The 14,235-nt window shown below is 41.0% G+C and overlaps 1 protein-coding gene across 20 annotated transcripts in view; it reads right to left on the bottom strand.

The window, feature by feature from the left end:
• The window catches only part of MACF1 (microtubule actin crosslinking factor 1), a 324,410-nt gene that overhangs the window by 203,141 nt on the left and 107,034 nt on the right, over positions 1-14,235 (bottom strand). Inside the window, exon 1 of one of the 20 annotated variants that reach the window (XM_046661289.1) lies at positions 8,140-8,305. The exons of the other annotated variants lie outside the window; for them this stretch is intronic. Coding sequence (XP_046517245.1) covers positions 8,140-8,206 — 67 coding nt within the window. The 5' untranslated portion in view covers positions 8,207-8,305. Of the gene's footprint in view, positions 1-8,139; positions 8,306-14,235 lie in introns of those variants that run through there. 20 annotated transcript variants of the gene reach the window in all.

The raw sequence follows: 14,235 nt of genomic DNA on the forward strand, positions 1-14,235 counted from the left end.
CTCTTTGTTGTCCAAATTTTTATGGTACTTACCAAGTTAATCACTCAATTAGCACTTATATAATTGTATAGAGTTCTGAACTTTTAATACACTTAATTCTTACGTCACTAATGAGATCATTAACTCCTTAAGAAACTATGCTTTATTTTTTTGTATCTCCCACAGCTTCTAATAGCTAAAACTCTACATAATAAGACATAAAACTAAAACAAAAACTTTCTTGATTGGCCAATATATGATTAGAGAAGACTGGCTAAAGAAATATACAGAATAAATCAGAACCAAGTTACCTATAAGAAAACAGTCCAACATGTAAAAGCCTCAACACCCCAATAAGCATCACCTGTGTGCTGGGACATGCAGACATGATGGAAAAACAAAATTAAAGCTAACTAAAAATTCTGCCCACCACATTTTCACCAACACCAGGCCCACTCTGCTTCCCTATGTTTATTACCTTCATAACCAAGAATAGTCTGTTTCTAGTTTTACAAAATTCTCACTCTGAAGACACAAGTTTCCTATTTTTCTTTTTAGAATTTCTTTTATTATAAAAATTACATGTGTTTGCTATAACAGGTTAAACAATACATAGATGGAAAGGGAAAAAGTTAATAAATTTCTCTTTAAACTAATCAATATTTTAACGAAGAGGTGCAATTCATGTGATTTCTTTTTAGTCCACTGTCTCATCTATTTTAGACCTGAAGATGTGAGTAGCACAAGTGAGTCTTTTTAATTTTACCATGCGTAAGTTACTCTGCTTACCTACCAATCCCTTCCATGAGGATAATGCACTAGGGAAACCTGATGGTCTCATATCAGTCTTGCTTCCAATAGCTAAGAAAGTGACTTTCAATTCAGGTGGAAGAGGTTTAAGTACTGAATATAATTACTAAGGGCAACATGATTACAAGCGCTTCCCAAGACCAGCCAGCATGCTTAGTGCTGAGCTGTCCGTTCCTCAGAAAAGGGCTTTATAGAACAACTTTGCCTCAAAGCTGGAGGATCCTTTTTTAGGATTCTATGTTGCAGACCCATCAATTACATGAAAGTTCTTTCCTAATTTAAGCATCACGACAAGAGGATATTGCAGCACATAGAGTTTAAGATCTTAATATTTTAGCAAGGAAATTCATCGGGGAAGCCAAAGAGCAACTCTATTACACAGACCTTCAGAATGCTCCAAACAGCTCAGACTTTCAAACTTCTTAATAAGTTTCTGGTTTGGTCCCCTACGTATAAATCCTGAATTTAATTCCAGCCCAGCAAAGATCTTTGTACCTAACCCTGGAGGTAGAATTTTCAGAAGGCACCTTACAAGAGAGGAAAATAGTCAAAGAAAAGGTGATATTCCTTTTGATGCTTTTTATAAACTCAGCTGCACCAAAGGCTATGAACTGACAATGGAGAACCCAACTGCTCACTGGGAAATTCTTAGATTGAACATATTGAGGCACCAATTAATCATGTGGGGGTTACTTAATTAGAAGGATTTAATACTTGTTTCCAACTATATTAAGACCACTACAGGCAACCGAGCTACCAATATCTACCCTAATTTTTTTTATTTTAGTTTCACTGGCAGAGATGTCCCTCTCTGTAAATGAGGCAAGTCCTTCCATCTAAACTCTGAATCCACTTTCTCACCTCTTACTCCCCCACATGACCTGGCTTCCAGCCCCCAAATTGACTGAAACTGCTCTCCCCACATTCACCTAATCGCCAGCCCAGAAGACACTGCTGATCATTCCTTCTCACCTTTTAAATCCACTCTCCCTCTTGAATCTGAGACTCCATTCTACCCTGATTTTCCTCCTTCCTCTTTGGTTGTTCTTTCTCCTCTGTTCACTTCTTAAATGTTTGCTCATCCTTAGCCCTCTTTCCTTTTCATTCTGTATTACGGGTTCATAAGATATCCATGGACCCAAGGGTCTGTAGATGGGTTTGGAGAGGGGGTGTTGGGAACCACCTAAAACTGCATGAAAAATTTTGAGTGTTATGTACATAGTGGGAGAAAAAATAAAAATCATAGCTTTTCAAAAAGTTAAGAAGAGCCGTTCTCTATACTCTCCCAGAATGATTTAATCTCCTCCCATGGTTTCAACTACAACCTATACTCTGATAATTTCTAAATCCGTATCTTCAGTTCAAGGCTTTATTCTAAATACCACTCTCATATGTCCAATTGCCTCTTAAAAATTTCATGCTCACCTCACACTCACCTTGCTGAAAACTGAACTCTTCTTTTTCCCCTGCTTCTAAAAGGTTTCCCTGCTATAATCCATTATGGACTGAATGTTTGTGTCCCCCTCAGTATTCATATATTGAAATCCTAACCCCCACCATGCTAGTAACAGAAGGTGAGGCCTTTGGGAGATGATTAGGTCATGACAGTGGAGCCCTGATGAACAGGATTAGTGTCCTTATAAAAGGGACCTCAGAGAGCTCTCTTGCTCTCTTTCTTCCATGAGAGGGTACAGTGAGAAGACAGCTGTCTATGAACCAGGAAGAGGGCTCTCACTAGACACTAAATCTGCAGCTGCCTTAATCTTGGACTTGCAGCTTCCAGAACTGTGAGAAATAAATGTTTGCTGTTTACGCCATCCAGTCTAAGGTTTTACTATAGCAGCCCAAACTGACTAAGATGACATCCTTTTCAATGCTGCCAAAAATCCTTCTGACAAGACTGATCTTGTTACTATCCACCTTAAAATCCTTCAGTGACTCCTTATCCTCCTAATAATATTAATAGTTAATATTTATTGGGCACCTACTTTTGTGCTAAGTACCTTACATATATTATTTCTAATGCTCAACAACCCTGAAAGATAGGTATTATTGTACTAGAAAGATAAAGCCCGAGAGGTTAAGTAACTTGCCTGAGATCACAAGGTAGGTAATGAAGTCAAATTTCAACTCATCTCCACTGGATTCCAAAGCCTGATGCCTCCATTCAGGATAATATTCAAACTTTTTAGCTGGGGATCTAAGTCACATTATGATGTGATGCCTGCCTGCCACTCATCCCCTTCCATTCTCTCATAAAAACTCCAGCCTTCTGAACATTCTCACCAGAATGCAATCCTACCCTTGTATTTACTGTTCCCTTTGCATGGAATAGAGTTCCCCACTTCTCTGACTACTCTTTCTTCAGCATTCAACTCAACTATCACCTCCTCCAGGAGCTTTTCCCACCCCTTACACTAGTTTAGGCGATATGCCCCTTGTGTTTATTGCAAGGTATCATAGCTTACTTGTCTATCTGTCCTACTCTACTAGGAGCGATCTGAGAATAGGCCTAGGGTTGGAATGAAAGCCTGCATTTGAGGCACAAAGATCTGTGTTCTGATTCGACATAGCCTACAACACAGTCCCGGTCCATTATGAATCATTAAAAAAGCAAATGAGAGAAGAGCCTCTGCTTGTTTCCCTGAGGGCCACAAAAAAATCACAAGGGGTTCAAAAAGCCCAAGAAGCACCAACCACCTGGAAATCTAAAAATGAGAGAGCTGAGCTAAAAGAGAAGGGAAATAGAGAGTCAGAATAGGCCTGTTCTGCGACCTCATGAAGTTTATAATCTAGTAGAGATCAACATGTAAATAATTAACAATAACACCAAGCAAATAACACACCAGATATAAGCTACACAAAATCATGCGGATAAACACAGAGTTGACTGATTCTGGTAGAGGGGTAGGAAAAGAGTTCATGGAAAGCATGGTGTTTAACTAAATCGTAGATGACAGGTAGCATTTTGGCGGCTCAAAAAGGGGTTAAGGAATTCTAAACCAAAGAAAAAGTATGAGCAGTGGTTTGGAGACTTATAAGTACACAGGATGTGTTTTAGGGAACGGTATGGATACGCACAGCAGACATTTAGCAATGTAATGAGAAAGGGAACTAGCAAGGTCGCCAGAGGCCAAATCACTCCAGAAAGCTGGAGGGAGAAGTATGTCCTTAATTCAGTAGATAAAAGAATATCACTGAAATTTTCTGAAGCAGAGGGTGTTTTGGAAAGATTGATCTGGCATTGGCTTTAGGCCAGACTGCAGCAGAGAGACACCATGAGGTAGAAGAACGAGTTACAGGCCTAGTGACAAACCAAGAAAGAAACCTACGAGCATGAATGAGGACAGAGGCAGCAGGAATGTAAAGAGGGCAGGCCCATCCCCAAACACTGTATAGGCAAAAACAACAGCCCTTAACTACTGATTAGACGCGTTAAGGAAAGGGAGAGTTCCAGATAATTCTAATGTTTCTAGTCAGAGCAACTGGGAGGAGTGGTACCTTGAGATAAGGAAAACAGAAGGCAGCACAGATTGGGTGAGGGTAGGTTGGGTGAAGTAGAAGAAAAATAACGAAGTATTGGCAGGACCTTAGGTCTCAAATTCAGAAGAGCAGTCAGAATTTAGACTATAGATTTGAAGCTAACAGTTGATAGCTGAGTCTGTAGCAGGTAGAGCAGATAGCCTATTTCAACAAATCTTCCTAAATCACCACTTTGCCCGTATCATCCCTTTATTTGAAATCCTTTCATGGCTCCTAGAAAACCAGGGGATCAGGTCTCAGTCCTTTGTTTCCATAGTCCACTACGACCATTTGAAATTCAATTCCATCTTTTTTCACAGCGTCAGGTGGTTGGAGGAGATAAAGACAAGACACTGCCTCTGACCTGAAGGAATTTACAATCTATCTACTCTTCCAACTTTATCTTTAGACTCTCCCCTGCATGCCTCAACTACAACCATTCAGATCTCATTGTTTCCAAACATACCTTGCACATTCTTGCCTTCGTTTACCCTTTTCCCCCAATTGGAATTTCTACCCTCCTTTCCTTGGTTTATCTAATTTAGAGCCTCCTTACAAGGTCAAGCTGAAGTCCCTTTTCTCCCTTTTCATCTTTATGGCTATGCCAGCTACCTCTGGATGCCTGTAGATGCTTGTGTTTATTCGATTTACTTGGCACCAAGCATTCAAAACCTACTGTTAGATATCTCTATATAAAGTCCTATTTCTCTAATTGTTAGATATCTCTATACGTAAATCCTATTACTCTCTCTGAACTTTAGCTCTTTGGAGTCAAGAGCTATGTTTTAAATTTCCTTAAATATCCAACATTTAGGATAATAGTAGGCACTCAAGAATAAGCATTCATTTAATAAATATACACAGAGAACTCGCTATGAGCCAAGGCTATTTCTACAAGGACACTTTAAGATGGTATTTTCAAAGTCAGACTAAGAGGTATTCTCAAATAATAATTAAAAAATTAAAAGACTGTTTTTCAGCAGGGAGCAGGGATTTCCATTCGGATGCGCCTTCTACAGTTACAGCTTTCCTAAATTCTTCGTGCCACATCTGAACCCAGGAGACTTTGTACCACTTAATGTAAACTCAAAGAAAATGGGCTGAATTAAAGATCAAGCAATTAAAATGTGCTTACCAATAATGTATAATGGCACCAGCATTAAAAATCATTCCTATCCTCAGAAGTATATAAGTAAACTTTGGGAGGTAAGTCTGACCTAGATATTTCTTGTGTTTACTCTGTGTCAGGCACTGTGTGAGGCCTGTCTCACTTAGTACTTGACTTAACCCTCACAACTCTAGTAAATATGCATTATTTATCGTCATTTTATAGATCAAATTGATGCTCAGAAAAGCTTATTAATAATTTGCCAGAATTCACACAATTAGTATGTAGCAGAATTGAGATTCAAATCCAAGTTTGTCATGGACTTTTAACCACCACACTCTACTGCTGCCATGAAATTATTAGAAGGCAACACAATGTAGTCCTACATAATTAAGGGAAGAGGAGAGGTGCAATAGGGATCCATGAAAGGCATCTATCACCAAGGGATGGTGCAGACTTAGAATGTCTCAATGAGGATTGAGACTTGGAAACTTAGGGAAGTGATAACCCTAGAAACTTCAATGCAAAATTAAAATATTATGTTATTTCTTAAGAAAACCTGAACTTTATTAATGATAATTTATTCTTTACACTATTGGGAATCAGAAAATACAGGGCAGAAGTTAGATAAAGAAATAAGCCAGGAGCAAGCATGGTAGCAAAAGAAAAGAGCCACAGAGATGGAGGGAGAGGCATCACATGAGAAGGGAAAAGCTCAGTAATTTCTAAAGTATTAACTGGAGTATCATATTCAGAAAAATTAAATACTTCACAGATACAATGAAATACTGAGGCTTAAGAATCCTCAAAAAACCTTAAAGATAAAGAAATCAAAGCCTGGAGGGATTTAAGAACTTAGATAAGGTCACATGGGCAGAATCAGGTCTATAATTTCGATTTGCTGGCCTCTAGTCTATGGTTCTTACCTTAAAGGACACTCATCTCCCCTCTCTGAGCCTGATTTTCATCTATAAAGTGACAGTTTGGACTAGATGGACCTAGTCCAAACACCAATCTGTGAATTAGCCATATCGAAATCACCTGGGAAGGTTGCACTGGCTAAGTGCTTGAAGACCATGTACCCCTCACGACTCTGAGTTAGGGTCTATGTTAATCCACTTTTAACGAATGCAGAAACCAAGGCATAGAAAGGTTAAGCACTTTTCCCAGTTTAAATAGCTGTTAAGTGCTAGAGCAGGAGCCCCAGGCAGACAGTTTATGTCAAAATCCATCTTCTTAACTATTGGGCTACACTGCCTCCACTGGATTAAGTGAGGTACAATGAGCCGGGAGAATAATGTTTTTGGCTTGAAACTTTCAACAAAGATTCTAGACTCCCTTATAGTTCTCTGTTGATTACAGAAAAAGGGCCCTTTTATCTCCAAGTACTTTCAGATGCAGACGATTCTTTCCTCTAGATCTCAGGAAGGAAATCTCAACGATACCAGAAAGATAAAAAGCTGGACTACATGGCAATAACTGACAAAAATTGACCCTCCGTGTGCCTCAAACATTACTATAGTACCAGCTTTGTTTCTCAAAAAGTGCTTAGCTATTTGGCAGTACCAGCCTAGCAGTCAGCAGATGAGATCGGAACCCTAGTTCTGCTCTCCACTCTGAAGTTGCTTTTGAGGTCCTCTCTTCAGCAAACAAACAGTGATTTCAATTTTAGTGAAAATCTGCCTATCTGGGTCACAATTTTGTTCTGTTTTAGAGACACAGAGTATAAAATCAAAAGATGTTAGCAGACGATCAATCCAGTAGTTCCCAAACTTAGATTTCACAAACCAGTAAATGCTCCAAAATAAATTAGAAAACATAACATAGAGCAGTCAACTTTTTATTTTGCTAAGTGAGGATATCCAAAAACTAACTACCATCTAATAACAACTTTTCTGTAAAATAAAGGACATTTTAATATAAAAAAAAGTAGGAAGGGCAATTTCAGAATAAAGGAAAGTTCTTTTAAGTAAGTTTAGCTTTACGAAAGGCACACTACATTTTCCTTATCTTTTTCATTACATGGAGAATTGAGGAATTGATATCTCATTCCAGCACCAGTCTGTACACCCTATAGTTTGGAAGCCAAGGAAATGTATGGCCAAAAAGGCTAGGCCACTTGCTCAAGGTCACAGAAGATTATTTAAATTAACTCTTCTCCTTCATCAAGAGAGCTCTGAGTTACAGCCAATATGACTCTTCTCCTAGCCTCCAATTCTTCTTTAGGTCTATCCCCAGACCATCTTCAAGCCTTTTTCCCTCCTCATAGCTGGCAGGAGAGAGTAAGTGTAAGAGAATTAGCAACCAGCCCCAAAGAGGAAACCTAGGTCATGACTCCTCCCTCCACCCCCACCCCATCCAGTCTGCTCAGAGGTGGACTCGGTAACCAACTAACTTCGCTAAAAATATACCCTGGACTTTCAGAACTACGCAACATAATTTAAAAGTGGTTTCCTGATACAGGCAGAAGTGTGAGTATGAATTCAGTCTCTATAAAAAAGTCCCACACCCAAAGCTTAGGCTCTTAACTGCCAGTCACTACAAGCTTATGAAGTTCCGCAGGAAGTAAGGCACCCAATCTATTCCACTGCACATTTTAACAAGCCCAAAGGTTAAAACACCTGGAAGGCTTCAAAGCCCACACATTCCTATGAGTCAAAGAGAGCAAGGGCTATTTGGGATCCTCAGGCCCAGACAAGGAAAAAACTTCACGTACTAACCCATACAGCACATGCGGCAAACCAGGTGGGCGTTGAACTCCTGCTCATCTTGGTAACGGGGCCACATGGCGCCCCTATGTCTGCTGACCCCACCTAAAAGGAGGGTGTGCCAAAGAACCTCCAGCTTGTGGCCTGTGCACCTTCTGCAGCTCCTCAAAAACGGCTGTGAGGTGAACAGAGACAGACAGCCAAAGTGCTGTGCGATGAAGAGAGAGCAGAAGTACAGAGAAGTGGCTCCACCCACCACTTCCTACTGACCTCCTCCTCCCCTTGGGTCAGAGAGGAAGCTCCTCCCTACGGCACTTCCAAAAACTGGGTCCAGGTCTTCAGGCAAATAGCATCCTATTCAAAAGTGGCACCAGCTCAGTGTTTTCAGACCAACAGCAGCATGCGGAAGTGGGAGCTTCATATGCAAAAGTCCAGTTGAGTTATTGAGTAAGTCTGAGCAGGCAGAAGCTGGTCTTCGAATTACCCTCCATTTGCAGAGCAGTGACCTGGGGAATCTTAGAGAGTTGCAGGAGAGCTGGTGAAGTAAACTAGCTTACTGCCAAGTCAGGAACAGTGCATCCATTGCCCAACAATCTGTTCCTGGGCTTGCCTCTTCTCAGGCAGTACATATAAAGTGTTAACCAACTGAGAAGGTCCCACAACGGAGAGACTACAAAGGAACAAGTCCATACACTGTCTGCTGCCAACAGATTCCTAGATTCCAAAGGGAGCTTCATTTCCCCACATTCACAGCTGCCCAAAGTGAAGAATCACAGTCTCTCTCCAATGATTCCACCGAGTTTACAGAGCAGCCCAGCCCCAGCCAGCCTCTCAGGTAGATTAGCATGGCAGATTTCATCAACTTCAAAAACACCCCGTGCTTGTTGCTCCATTCTTTCCCCTCATCCAGCCAAGAATATCATCCCAAAGCACCATTCCCCTTCCAAGACCCTCCCACTTCGTCCTTGCAGTCAGCATACTTAACTCAGCTGTGCCAGAAATCCCTTTATCCATCAGTGGAAGGCTGCTTGCTTGTTTGTCCAACTTGTTTTCTGAGTCTTGGCTAATTGTACCAGACACTGGAATGCTGAAGAAACACAATGAAGGGCTTTTTCATTCAGATGGCCCAGCCCATCTACTGCTCTTCACAACTCTGACTCAACCAGGGGATAGAAAAGCCGAGCCTCTGTCGATGTCAGGACAGACCGATCCTGGCCCCACACCACTCAGAAAGGCCCCACTGCAGATAAGGGCCTAATCACTGGCCCTCTGCTCTAGCTCCCTAAATAGAACAACTTCTTCAGGCTAATGCTACTTCCAATCCTGTTCCTGAAGGCAGGGAGGGAGGGGCAGCACCCAGGAAAGCAAGTTTCCAGAGATTAACCCAGAAGACTGCAAGTGAGAAAAGGTAAACACGAGCCTGCCTAGCAGGCCAGTCAGTTTAAACAAGCCCTGTCCCTCAGAGCTTCCTTCCCTTGGAGGAAGGAAGTCCCTCAGAGCTTCCTGCAGCCCCTACTGGGCATCCCTCCCACCTGCAAACTGGTAATAATCCTGATACTACTTACTAATAACGGGACTCACAGCTGACTTTATCCCTCCTTGACTAAGCTCCCAGTCACCCCGATAACCTGTGACAACTCTACTAAGTTTGTTCCTCTTATTAGACTCTTCTTAGTCAGCTTTGGAGAGGAAGGGTCCTCCTAGAATTTACCTTGTCCTAGGAAAAGAAATGCATGAGAAATAGGGGAGAGAGAAAAAAAGGGAATAAACACTCTCTGATTCATATTCAGTAACCTTTTCCCTTATTAGATTTAAATTCCTTGAGTGCAGGGACTGTCTTCTGTCTTCATATCCCAGGCTCTAACACATTTAGAAGGCACACAATAACCTAAGCGAAAACTAATTGAGCATCTGCTGTAACTGTTAATTCACAGGTAATGTACTAAGAACTTTAAACATCATTTCATTTAATCCCAACAACAATTCACTAGGAAGGGTATTATCATTTCCATTTTAGAAATGAAAATACTTTAAAAAGGTTAAACGACTTGACCAAGATTACATAGCCTTCTGTCCAGCTTCAAAGCTATGCCTCCTATTATACTGCGCTGTCTCTGAGAGGGACCTAAACCAGAACAACTAAACTGGGTTGGGGAGCTGTATACATAAGGAGGCGGAATATTCCTGGGAAGGTTAAGAAATAAAAGCACTTGACTATGGCCAACTGGAGATTTAGGGCATATCCCAAATGAATATGTGGGGCAACTTCTAGAAATACTTAATAACTTTGCAGTCTACAAAAATCAAAATAATCAATTCCGGGTAAGGTTTGAAGAACGTGAACCAAAGCTTGCTTCTTCCTCACTCCCCTGACATCCAAGCAGAACCCATTTCCCCTGCAGGCACTGCAGACTGAGGAAAGAGGGGAGAGTCTCAAGGACAAGGTCAATCTAGCTGCCAGGAGACAGGCCTTCCCTTTAGGATCTTAAGAGGTCTTGAGCCTCAAAAGGGAAGCTGCTGCTGACAGTAGGGAGACAATTTTGATGAAGACAGTCAGCTCCTGATTATCCAGAGGAAACCAGCCACTGCAGTGATTATCCAGGCCATTCCCCTTCTTTTTTGCCCAAATTTTAGTCATTTCATAGTTCACTAGATGTCCAGAGATGTTAGAGGCAGGAAAAGGTGAATCTGGCTGCTATCTGCAGATCTTTAAAATGCTGAATGGAAGGAAGAGATTCATGCAAATATTTCCACACACAGCTAGAAGTTATCCAAGAATTTACAGCTACTGGCTTTCTTATAATAGCACAGAAAATTGAAGCTATACATTTATTTCCTACAACACCAAAATCACCCAATATTAAGGATCTTAAAGCAGACACAGAAGTGTTTCCTTCTAAAGTGTAAGACAATGATTCATAATATATTGCTAACTTTTTATATACTCTCACATTGGCTCCTATCACATTTCTTTCTTTTTCTTTCTTTTTTCTTTTGAGAAAGATTAGCCCTGAGCTAACTGCTGCTGTCAATCCTCCTCTTTTTGCTGAGAAGACTGGCCCTGAGCTAACATCCGTGCCCATCTTCCTCTACTTTATACGTGGGACGCCTACCACAGCATGGCTTGCCAAGTGGTGCCATGTCTGCACCCGGGATCCGAACCAGCAAACCGCAGGCTGCCGAAGCAGAACGTGCGCACTTAACTGCTGTGCCACCTGGCTGGCCCCCCATCACATTTCTTAATTCCGAACTGTAAAGACAAGCATTTATATTTTGTTTCAGCAGCCCACAGGAAAGCACTATATCTTCAATGATATCTTTTGTGAAAAAAAAGTACAATAACAATAGCGAACAATTATGCAGTCCTTACCATGTGCAGAATATGTTCTAAGAATGAACTCAAAACAACCATGCTGCATTTTAGCCCCATTTTACAGTTGAGGAGACAGAGGCCCAGAGGGATCAATGTCACTCTGCCAGTAGGCGCAGAGGGAGGATGAAAACACAGGTAGTCTGACTGTGGACTCTCAACCAGCTCTCAACCACAATTCCACACTACTTCCAAGAATGGGCCAGATGACTGCACTGCCCGAATCACAGAAAATTAGAGATCTTAGTCTTTTTTCTTCTCATACAGATTAGAAATCTGAAGTCCAGACGAATTAAGTGACCTAACAACACATATTAGTAAGCGGAAGAGCCAGGACTTAGAACCCAAATCTTCTGACTCCAAGTTTGGTGGTCTTTTTACCATACAGCACAAATCTAGACGAAAATATCTAAGGAAGGGGCCGGCCCCGTGGTTAAGTTTGCGCGCTCCGCTTCTGCGGCCCAAGGTTTCGCTGGTTCGGATCCTGGGCGCGGACATGGTACCGCTCATCAGGTCACACTGAGGCAGCATCCCAAATGCCACAACTAGAAGGACCCACAACTAAAAATACACAACTATGTACTGGGGGAATTGCAGGAGAAAAAGCAGAAAACAAAAAGAAGAAGATTGGTAACAGTTGTTAGCTCAGGTGCCAATCTAAAAAAAAAAAGCTAAGGAAAGAGAAAGATAAAGTCTCCACTTTGACTAAAACACCTAATGTTTTAGTTATTTGAATAAAGATATATTAGATATACGACCATTTAAATATTTATTATTTGCCTATTATATGCTTAACAAATTTTTAGATCATACTAATGGAGGATGCCCAGCTAACGTCATAAATGGCGGAATCAAAGTTCAAAGCAATCTCAAAAAAATACACCAACTTTCATAACACAAAATTTAACTAGGAAACCTTGAAGTCCTCTGCTAAAGCACAAGAAAACCAAAGCACAGCAGTCTCTGGAGGGGAGATAACAACAGTTCATGTACAGGGTTTGGCCATTTTGCAACTTAAATCTTAAGTTTAATATGACTCAATAGTGTGATGGAGCTGCTTAGAAAAAAAAAAAAAAGTGACACAATCCTAGTTTGTACTCCATATGTTCCAGATCCAGGAATTATAACTGGTCCTCCTAGTGGTGTGTTAGAAATGGAAAAAAATCTTAAGAGACTGGATTGCCTGAGCCTTTCATTTTACAGATGGTGAAAACAAGACCTTAGGGAAAAATCTGTCCTTTCACAAACACACAAAAAATTCAAAAGCCCTTGTCCTGTTTATACTATCACAACATGGATATTAATAAAGTAAAACTCAGGGCAACTCTATATCATTCAGGTAACCTATACTGAGCATCCCTCAGGCCACATATCGAGCTAAGTCAAGCCCTGTAAGTACACAAATGAACATGGTTCCTGCTACAGCTTATAGCTAATGCTATCTTAAGTCCTTCATTTATTTGTTCAAGTAACATTTACTGACACCTATTTTGTCTCAGACACTTGAGAAACTGAGATGAATGAGACCCTGTTCTTAAAGATCTCACAGTCTAATAGAAACTAATTAGTGGGGAAAGAGAGACAAGCTAAGCAAGATGACAATACAGGCTTGAATAAGAAGTATTACGAGTGCTACTGGAGCACAGAACAGGAACTCTTATTTCAGTCAAGGAAGGCTTTCCAGAAGCAATAACTACTTACCTTGAAGAGCAAGATCAAGTAGTCCAGTTGAAAAGAGGGTACAGGCATTTCAGCTAGAGATCTACAAGTTTTTCAGTGATGTGGAACACTGGGTGTTGGTAAGGCCAAGACAGGAAACAAAACGAGTGCAACAGGCAGGAGGCAGATCACAAAACACTTTGACGTCATGCTAAAGAGTCTGAATTTGCTTCTAAAAGCAGAGGGGAAGCTGTGATGGATTTTAAGCAGGAATGACAGATAGCCCTGTATTTTAGAAAGATCACTCTGGCTACAGTCAGAAGACAGATGGGAGATTGTTTGAGAATGGGGGAAATAGGTTATTTCAACAATCCTAGAGAGAAAAAATGAAGATGCAAACTAAAACAATAGGAAGTTTTGGGAACAATGAGATAAAATACATGAAAGCAAGTGTGGACAGGGTGTGCTGAAAACCACTTAAAATTCCAAGCACTAATTGAGCACTAAATTCTGTCTTGTAGGTATTATGTGGCTTCAGTACAAACTGTGTCTTCCTGTATCTTGTTTACATCTGCTGAAGAGATGGTGACATGGGAACGTAGTTGTAAAAGCCATGTACTTATATAACCAAATCTCACCAATGGACCCATAACACCTAGAAAAAACAACTAAGAAACAGTAATCAGGGGCCAGCCCCATGGCAGAGAGGTTAAGTTCACACACTCCGCTTCAGCAGCCCAGGGTTTCGCTGGTTCAAATCCCGAGTGTGGACATGGCACTGCTCATCAAGCCATGCTGAGGTGGCATCCCACATGCCACAACTAGAAGGACCCACAATTAAAATATACAACTACGTACCGGGGGGCTTTGGGGAGAAAAAGGGAAAATAAAATCTTAAAGAAAATAGTAATCAGTAATTCCTTCCCTACGTTTCTGCTACACTCCTTTCACCTCTCTCTCTCTACATGTACACATGCACACACATACATACACACACACATACACACGGCTACATTTTCAAAGCAAAAACAATCAATTCAACTGTCCAAAGGGAGTACTAGAATGATAAGGAGTTAGGA

This window comes from Equus quagga, chromosome 5 (genome assembly GCF_021613505.1).
Source record: "Equus quagga isolate Etosha38 chromosome 5, UCLA_HA_Equagga_1.0, whole genome shotgun sequence".
Classification (NCBI taxonomy): domain Eukaryota; kingdom Metazoa; phylum Chordata; class Mammalia; order Perissodactyla; family Equidae; genus Equus; species Equus quagga.